At 46.2% G+C, this 8,764-nt stretch overlaps 1 protein-coding gene across 1 annotated transcript; it reads left to right on the top strand.

Moving 5' to 3' along the window:
- Window positions 1-2,208: 2,208 nt before the first annotated feature.
- On the top strand, window positions 2,209-8,169 carry si:ch211-218o21.4 (actin-associated protein FAM107A). The gene is made up of 3 exons (XM_056275185.1): window positions 2,209-2,324; window positions 7,283-7,424; window positions 8,035-8,169. Exons 1-3 carry the CDS (start codon window positions 2,209-2,211, stop codon window positions 8,167-8,169), a joined length of 393 nt encoding a protein of 130 aa, XP_056131160.1.
- The last annotated feature ends 595 nt before the right edge of the window (window positions 8,170-8,764 follow it).

The raw sequence follows: 8,764 nt of genomic DNA, 5'->3' as shown, positions 1-8,764 counted from the left end.
CACAGCTCCGGTAAGGCTTAAGCTCTTCTTCGTTTCTTTAACAAAGCAGAATAATTATGTTGTGAGGCTCTTTTTTTTCCTTCTTTTTGTAGTATTCATCAAAGTAGGACATCTGTGGCCTGGCTGATCACAAAGCCTTGTCGTTAATGATAATTATCTCATTTGTGCAACAGGTTATCATGCAATATGACTGCTTTTTGCATTTCTGCACATATTTCCATTGTGTTTCAGTTGAATTGAAACCACACAAGGGGGGTAGCTCTAATGCTTTCCTATTAGCTTAGTGTTGTTATTTTTTTTAATGTGAGGAGCCAACCAGCTGCTCCCACATCTCTAATTCAGTTTTGTTTCTCTCGGCCGTCGTCTCTTCTCTCCTCCTTCATTTCTGCTTAGATAGACTGAAGGTTCGTGGGCTGGTTTGCTTTCTCTAATCATCCATTTAAAAAAGGTAACGGTGTCCACCAGAGGGAAACTCTATCTGCTGCCCCCCTCCAACACCCCCCCTCCAGCACCCCCCCCCCCCTCTGCCCCCCTCCAAGGCTTTCATTTCAATCTTTTTCTCCTCTCTGCACCCGCCCTATTTTACCCCCAACACACACACACACCGGCGGGTACCCTGCTGGCCGCAGGTCTGAAGGTATTGTCGTCTGTCAGGCCGACATTCGCGGTGAGATCCATCTCTTTTATTCCCCCCTTTTCCAATTCAACGTCCTTCACTGGCCCGTCAGAGCCGGCATGTCCTTCAGTGCTTCTCTTTTTAAGATCTAGGGGAAAAAAGCAACACACGCACACATGCCCTGCAGCCGTCCAGGAGCCCTGACCTTTGACCCCGCGGGATGATCAGCGTTGGACAGCCGTCGTTCCTCGTGACTCCTCCCACACAGAGGTCAGTCCCTCGCCACACAGGTCACCGGTATCTGCATAACGCCTCATTCAGAACCACTTATGTGAAAACTTAACCGTTAAGTATGACCGGTGTGAAGCTATGGTCCTTAATCCAAATGTAATTCAAAGTTTCACCCCCGCTACCAAACTACCAACCACAGGACAGCAAGTGTCATGCTCAGTAATCCAGGTAAGCAAATCACAGAAGGTTGAATCAGTTCATCTGGAGCAGAATATTTATTGGCAGATACGTTTCATCACTCGTCTAATGCCCCTTTTGCACGACATGGTGCCGGCTCGACTCGGCTCGGCTCGCTTCTGTGTCGTTTTCCTGTACCGTCACAGTACCCCCTCGGTGTAGGGTTTTGGTACCCGCTGCAGCTTTTTTGGAATCTCGACAAAGGCGGTTCCAGAAAAGTGGTAACAGTTACCAAAATGCCGGTACTTTCCACTAATGGAAAACGAAGAAAGGGCGAGTCGAGTCGGGTTGAGCCGGTACCATGTAGTGGAAAAGGGTGACGGCACAGGAAGCCGCTTTCACTCCCAAATTGATTGACAGGTGTCTTAATACAAGGACTAACCGTAAACAACAACTAAATGTGAGTTTCTAATGTGTTCTGATGCTGTAAAAGGTGTGTTCACATCTCTGATGGTTGTAAAGACTGGAGTCAAACAGACCCACATGTTCTATTACACACAACATGATTATTTTACATCTACGACTCAAACTCTTCAATTATTTATGAAAGTATACCTCCGTTTGACATGGTCAGATAAATCACAGATTGGGTCTTTGAAGTGTTGTGCGGCCCAGCAGAGTGATGACTTTTAAAGCAGCGGTTCCCAAACTTTAGGCAACATAGCCTTCTCCATCCTGAGCGGGGTGGTGCACCGCCAGTCCCCACAGCTTCACCAACACCAACACAGCCTGTTTATACTCACGTCACAGGCATCAAGTTCAATCATGTACGGATAATCACAACACACCGAACACAGTGTTCAAGAGGTCACAACAATGTGTCGTCACATTCAAATGAGCCGCATTTAAGAAAAATTGCATCAAGTTTAAATTATAATTAATCATACACAACAGAGCGGTTATGGAAATTAGAACGCCGGTATTTGAATCAAATTGCAACAAAGTTACACACGATACCCCTCATAAAGAACAAAGAGAACGACGCACGCATGGGCTCAGAAACCGATAAGACGGAGAAAACGAGGATCCGTTAGACGAGCTGCACAGGCACCACACTATGGGACTCCCTGATTTAACGATCTAATGATCTAATCCACAGTCATTTTTCCATAGATAATGACGTCATGGCTGATTTCAAGCCCGGCGGTTCAGCTGAGACCTCCTCAGGTTCCTTTAAACCCGTCAGGACGTCGAGGAGTCACCAGGAGCTCCACAAGGAACTGCTGCTGGCCCACAGAAAGTAGGAACCACGACCACAAATGAACCAATACTGTAAAAAGAGGTCGTTTGTTATTTTAAAGAAGAGACGATATGATGTCTACATTCTCTGACTTTGCTACATAGTTATGTAGGACAGTTGTGATTTAGGACATAGTTATGTATAGTTATGTATGACATATTTATGTAGGACAGTTGTGATGTAGGACATAGTTATGTATAGTTATGTATGACATAGTTATGTAGGACAGTTGTGATGTAGGACATAGTTATGTATAGTTATGTAGGACATGGTTATGTCGGACTGTTGTGATGTAGGATATGTCAGACAACATGAGTAGGACAGGTTTGTCTCACCGTTGCTTATGAAATAATAAATTTGCAGTCTTGTGTTAACTTTAGTGCCCATAATTAAACAGCTTTCTCCAGAGACTTCTCTCCAAACTCTGCCTTCATGAAGAATACATGAGTGTCTCTCTTTCTCTCTCTGACATCACACCCCGACCCGCCATCTTGGAGTCGCCTGGCATGTAAAGTGATATGTGAACAGAGATGGACCTGAATGGGAGTTCTGCATCTCATCACGTTCCCACAGGAATGTCCAGACAAATATTTCTCTGACGCTATGAACTGTCCTGGCCACCCGTATCACAGCGTTGATGACCTCTGACCCAGTAAACCCCCTGTTACACTGCTGTTTGTTTGCTGACATCAGTGTCAGAGCTCAAACCTGACATGTGACCGTTGTAATTGCCTCACATTGTCAGTTAAGTTTCTAGTTTGGCACCTTTTGGGCTATTTTTTAGTTCCTACCTATGATATAAAGTAGTCCTAGAGGCGGAAATAATTCCTGCCACTTCAGTGTTCCGCACGTAATTAATAAAACCAAACACCTTGCAAGCAAAACGCAAAAGCACCAAAATAACAATGGCAAGACCTTAGAAAAGAAGAAGGAAGAAACAAGCAGGATTTGGCCCCTCTTAACTAGTAACCCAGATGGCAAAGAATCTGGGGCCCAAATATGGCCCACATGTGCAATTATCTTACGGCCCACATTTGGCCTTGAATGACGTCGTTGACTCAGGGTCATGACATTTGGGCCTCTTCTGGCCCACACAGCATGTGCCTTAACTAAAGTCAAGCCTGGCTCATTACATTTGGGCCACATCTGGCCCACATAGTATGTGCTGTAATCCAAGTCAAGCCTGGTTCATTACATTTGGGCCACATCTGGCCCAACCAACAGTTGCCAGTGTCGTAACTGAGCCGTAAGTACCAAAAGTGCCCCAGATTAGGCCCAAATGTGTCTGCTATCTGGGAAGCAGCCTACGAGTTCTCACAGGTCGGTCCGATAGAGGAATAAAGCCCCAATTTTTAACCTCGTGCCTCATGTCTATACTGGAGGGGCTATAGCCATCATGGATTTTCTCTAAATGTGCCAGAACACAGTCCATCTCCGTGGGTCACCAAGGCAAATGTCTTCCATCCGCTTTAATGATGGCATGTAAACGACTCTAAAGCACTGAATGATTGTTTTTGGACTTTACGGCTTCTGGAGCTAGAAGGAGGAAGACTGGCGTGTTCACCAACCATGCATCAATCAGCTGAACAGATTTAAGACGGTTCTAAGATGATCCGTGATCCTGTAAGATGAAACCTCCATTAACCTGGATTTGAAGACGAGCCTTGATACCCAGGTCACTTGTGTGTCGTACAGTCGATGCTCGCAGAAGTCATGACTTCCCTGTGAACTTGGGGTGAATCTCAGTTCAACTTTGTGAAATGGGCTCTGATAATGCGTTATTGATCTGCTCCAATACTAATGTGGATCTACACTCACCGGCCACTTTATTAGGCACACCTGTCCAACTGCTCGTTAACGCAAATTTCTAATCAGCCAATCACATGGCAGCAACTCAATGCATTTAGGCATGTAGACATGGTCAAGACGATCTGCTGCAGTTGAAACCGAGCATCAGAATGGGGTAGAAAGGTGATTTAAGTGACTTTGAACGTGGCATGGTTGTTGGTGCCAGCCGGGCTGGTCTGAGTATTTCAGAAACTGCTGATCTACTGGGATTTTCACGCACAACCATCTCTAGGGTTTACAGAGAATGGTCCGAAAAAGAGAAAATATCCAGTGAGCGGCAGTTCTGTGGGCGAAAATGCCTTGTTGATGCCAGAGGTCAGAGGAGAATGGCCAGACTGGTTCGAGCTGACAGAAAGGCAACAGTAGCTCAAATAACCACTCATTACAACCGAGGTATGCAGAAGAGCATCTCTGAACGCACAACACGTCGAACCTTGAGGCAGATGGGCTCCAGCAGCAGAAGACCACACCGGGTGCCACTCCTGTCAGCTAAGAACAGGAAACTGAGGCTACAATTCGCACAGGCTCACCAAAATTGGACAATAGAAGATTGGAAAAACGTTGCCTGGTCTGATGAGTCTCGATTTCTGCTGCGACATTCGGATGGTAGGGTCAGAATTTGGCGTCAACAACATGAAAGCATGGATCCATCCTGCCTTGTATCAACGGTTCAGGCTGGTGGTGGTGGTGTAATGGTGTGGGGGATATTTTCTTGGCACACTTTGGGCCCCTTAGTACCAATTGAGCATCGTGTCAACGCCACAGCCTACCTGAGTATTGTTGCTGACCATGTCCATCCCTTTATGACCACAGTGTTCCCATCTTCTGATGGCTACTTCCAGCAGGATAACGCGCCATGTCATAAAGCTCGAATCATCTCAGACTGGTTTCTTGAACATGACAATGAGTTCACTGTACTCAAATGGCCTCCACAGTCACCAGATCTCAATCCAATAGAGCACCTTTGGGATGTGGTGGACTGGGAGATTCGCATCATGGATGTGCAGCCGACAAATCTGCAGCAACTGCATGATGCTATCATGTCAATATGGACCAAACTCTCTGAGGAATGTTTCCAGTACCTTGTTGAATCTATGCCACGAAGGATTAAGGCAGTTCTGAAGGCAAAAGGGGGTCCAACCCGGTACTAGCAAGGTGTACCTAATAAAGTGGCCAGTGAGTGTATATGGACTTCATATCGCAACACACTCCTGGTCACATTCAGCTAGCTAGACGATAGCATGCACACACACACACACACACACACACACACACACACACACACACACACACACACACACACACACACACACACACACACACCAACACACACACACACACACACACACACACATTTCCTCATGGGGGTTAATTTCCCCTCCCTGATTTCCTCTATTTTTTCATATTTCTCACACTGAATGGTTTCAGATCTTCATACAAAATGTAATATAAGGCAAGAAGAACCTGAATAAACACAAAATACCATTTTAAACGATCATTTCATTTATTTAAGGACATAAGTTATCCAATACCCATAACACCCATGTGAAAAAGTAATTGCCCCTCTGAACTTAATAACTGGCTGTGCCACCTTTAGCAGCAACAACTGCAACCAAACACTTCCTGTAACTGGAGCTCAGTCTTTCAAATCGCCGTGGGGGAATTCTGGCCCACTCTTCTTTGCAGAATTGCTGTAATTCAGCAACATTGGAGGGTAATCGAGCATGAACTGCTCGTTTAAGGTCCTGCCATGGCATCTGGACGGGGTTCAAGTCAGGACTTTGACTAGGCCACTCCAAAACCTTAATTTTGTTTCTCTTGAGCCATTCTGAGGTGGACTTACTCTTGTGTTCTGGATCATTGTCCTGCTACATGACCCGATTACACTTCATCTTCAGATCGCAGACGGATGACTCGACATTCTCCTTCAGAATTTTCTGGTAGAGAGCAGAATTCATGGTTCTTCAGTCATGGCAAATCTTCCAGGCCCTAAGACAGCAAAGCATCCCCCACATCATCACAGTACCGTCACCACGTTTGACGGTTGGTATGATGTCCTTATTGGGAAATGCTGTGTTTGCTTTACGCCAGACATAACGGGACCCGTGCCTTCCAAAAAAAATCCACTTTTTAACTCATCTGTCCACAGAACGTCATCTCAAAATGTTTGGGGGTCATCAATGTGTTTTTGTTTTGTTTTCTTTTTTCCAATGTGAGACGAGCACTAATGTTTTGCTCAGCTAGCAGTGGTTTGCGCCTTGCAACTCTCCCATGAAAAGTCCATTTTTGTCCCGTCTCTTTCTTACTGTCGACTCGTGAATGATGACCTTAGCTGAGGCTAAGGCCTGCAGCTCTTTAGATGTTGTCATGGGTTTTTTTTTTGTGACTTCCAGGATGAGTCGTCGCTGCACCCTTGGAGGAAATTGGGTCGGCCGGCTTCTCCTGGGAAGATTCACCACTTTTCCAAGTTTTCTCTGTTTGGAGACGATGGGTCTCACTGTGGTTCGCTGGAGTCCTAGAGTCTTAGAATCGCTTTGTAACCCTTTCCAGACCGACATGTCTCAACAACCTTTCTCCTCATCTCTTCTGGAAGGGCTTCTGATGGCAGTATAGTGTGCTGCTTGTCGAGACCTTGTAGCCTACTTTATGTTGATGGTGAGGTTTTATATAAGTCATGTCAAGATTCAAAAGGGCTGGCAGTCATCATCAAACCCGGGTGTGTCTGCTCTAATTGAATCCAATGATCAATTAAATTTGGTTAATTGGTTGATTGACCAACTAAGGGGGCAATTACTTTTTCACACTGGGTCAGTTGGTGTTGGATAACTTTTTTCCTTAAATAAATAACATTATCATTTAAAAACTATATTCTCGAGGACCTCTTCCTTTTATATTACATTTTGTATGAAGCTCTGAAAGCATGAAGTGTGACAAATATGCAAAAATAGAGGAAATCAGGAAGGGGAACTTAACCCCCATGAGGGAGGGGGTGAATGCTTTTTCATGACACTGTAGTACTATCTCCTCCCTTGTCTTACTTCATCTAATCTCATTTTACATCTTGTGTCACCTCGTCTCACGTCGTCGCCCTTGTCTCGTCTCTGGTCCAGGGGTCTGGTGCTGAGCAGCAAGCTGGAGCTGCAGCGGGTCCTGGAGAGGAGGAGGAGGGAGCAGAGTGAGCGGGAGGAGCAGCAGCAGAGCAGGACTCCTCTGGAGGAGGTTCTGCTCAGACGCCAGCGGAAACAGCAGGAGGTAACTCATCCGCTCATCACAGAACGGACACTTCACTCTGTTGGTGGGACAATAGGCGTCACTGCACATCGACTCAAAACAGCGTCGAAACAACAGACGAACCCAATTCGGTTTAGGATCTCAGATGTTTGGGCGGCACGGTGGCGCAGTGGTGAGTGCTGTCGCCTCACAGCAAGAAGGTCCTGGGTTTGAACCCCAGGGTTGTCCAAACTTGGGGGTCATCCCAGGACATCCTCTGTGTGGAGTTTGCATGTTTTGCCCGTGTCTGCGGTGAGTTTTCTCCGGGTGCTCTGGTTTCCCCCACCATCAGGAGAAACATGCATGTCAGGGTTTATACTCCTGTCTGTGCCCCTGACCGAGGCAATGGGAAGAGAACTGGAGTTGGTCCCCGGGCGCAGCATGAAGGCAGCAGCCCACTGCTCCTAGCGACACAGCTCACAGCTAGGATGGGTTAATTTGCAGTAACTGAATTTCCCCAAGGGGATTAATAAAGGAAACTTAATTAACTTCATATTTCAGACATCTTAACGTGAACTGAACCAGTCTGGGTTTCTGCCGGAGAAAGAGGGAATGTGGAATACTGATACGAATGCTTTGTTCTCCCTGTCAGCAGGAGAGACAGCAGGAGGAGCAGGTCCGGGAGGAGGCGCAGCTGCTGGAGTTTGTCAGAGTCCGACAGAACCTGAGGAAGATCCAGAACAAATCCTCCAAATCCAGTAATGAAGAATACACTGAGAAAAAATGACTCTGATGGACATGAAGGAAGCGGAAAGCACCGGCCTGTAATCTGTTCTTATGGACGTTCGTGTTGAAGTCAGGTCCTTTTGTAGCACTTTGGTTTATATGCAGAGAACTTATCCTGGGCTTCATGCTGGTTTATTCATACAGATAGCTATGAAGACTCTATTTTCTCCAGTGAAGTGGTAGAGAAGTGTGATCTGTCGCCATGTAGAGATGAACATGTAGAGATAAACAGACATTTGTCCCACACATCTGATTAAATGGGACAGGACGAGGCCGGCAATGTGAAGTATTCATATTTGTCTAAATTCTCTGTTTTCTGTGTGTTTGGGATAGGAATTAATTGTAATCTTCAAAAAAGTAACAGAGCAGCTCTAAATCTCACGATTTATTTTTTTTATTTTTCTCCCCAATTGTACTTGGCCAATTACCCCACTCTTCTGGGCTGTCCTGGTCGCTGCTCCACCCCCCTCTGCTGACCCGGGGAGGGCTGCAGACTGCCACATGCCTCCTCCGATTCATGTGGAGTCGCCAGCCGCTTCTTTTTGCCTGACAGTGAGGCGTTTCACCAGGGGGACGTAGCGCGTGGGAGGATCATG

This window comes from Lampris incognitus, chromosome 2 (genome assembly GCF_029633865.1).
Source record: "Lampris incognitus isolate fLamInc1 chromosome 2, fLamInc1.hap2, whole genome shotgun sequence".
Classification (NCBI taxonomy): Eukaryota; Metazoa; Chordata; class Actinopteri; order Lampriformes; family Lampridae; genus Lampris; species Lampris incognitus.
The sequence above is the reverse complement of the archived record's forward strand: the minus strand, read 5'-3'. Positions and strand labels throughout refer to the sequence as shown.

Excerpts from the sequence above, each read along its gene's own strand:
- si:ch211-218o21.4 (XM_056275185.1), top strand. The coding sequence starts at position 2,209 with ATGGCTGATTTCAAGCCCGGCGGTTCAGCTGAGACCTCCTCAGGTTCC. Across the intron at positions 2,325-7,282 it reads CTGCTGCTGGCCCACAGAAA|GGGTCTGGTGCTGAGCAGCA; the intron begins GTAGGAACCACG and ends TCTCTGGTCCAG. Across the intron at positions 7,425-8,034 it reads GCCAGCGGAAACAGCAGGAG|CAGGAGAGACAGCAGGAGGA; the intron begins GTAACTCATCCG and ends TCTCCCTGTCAG.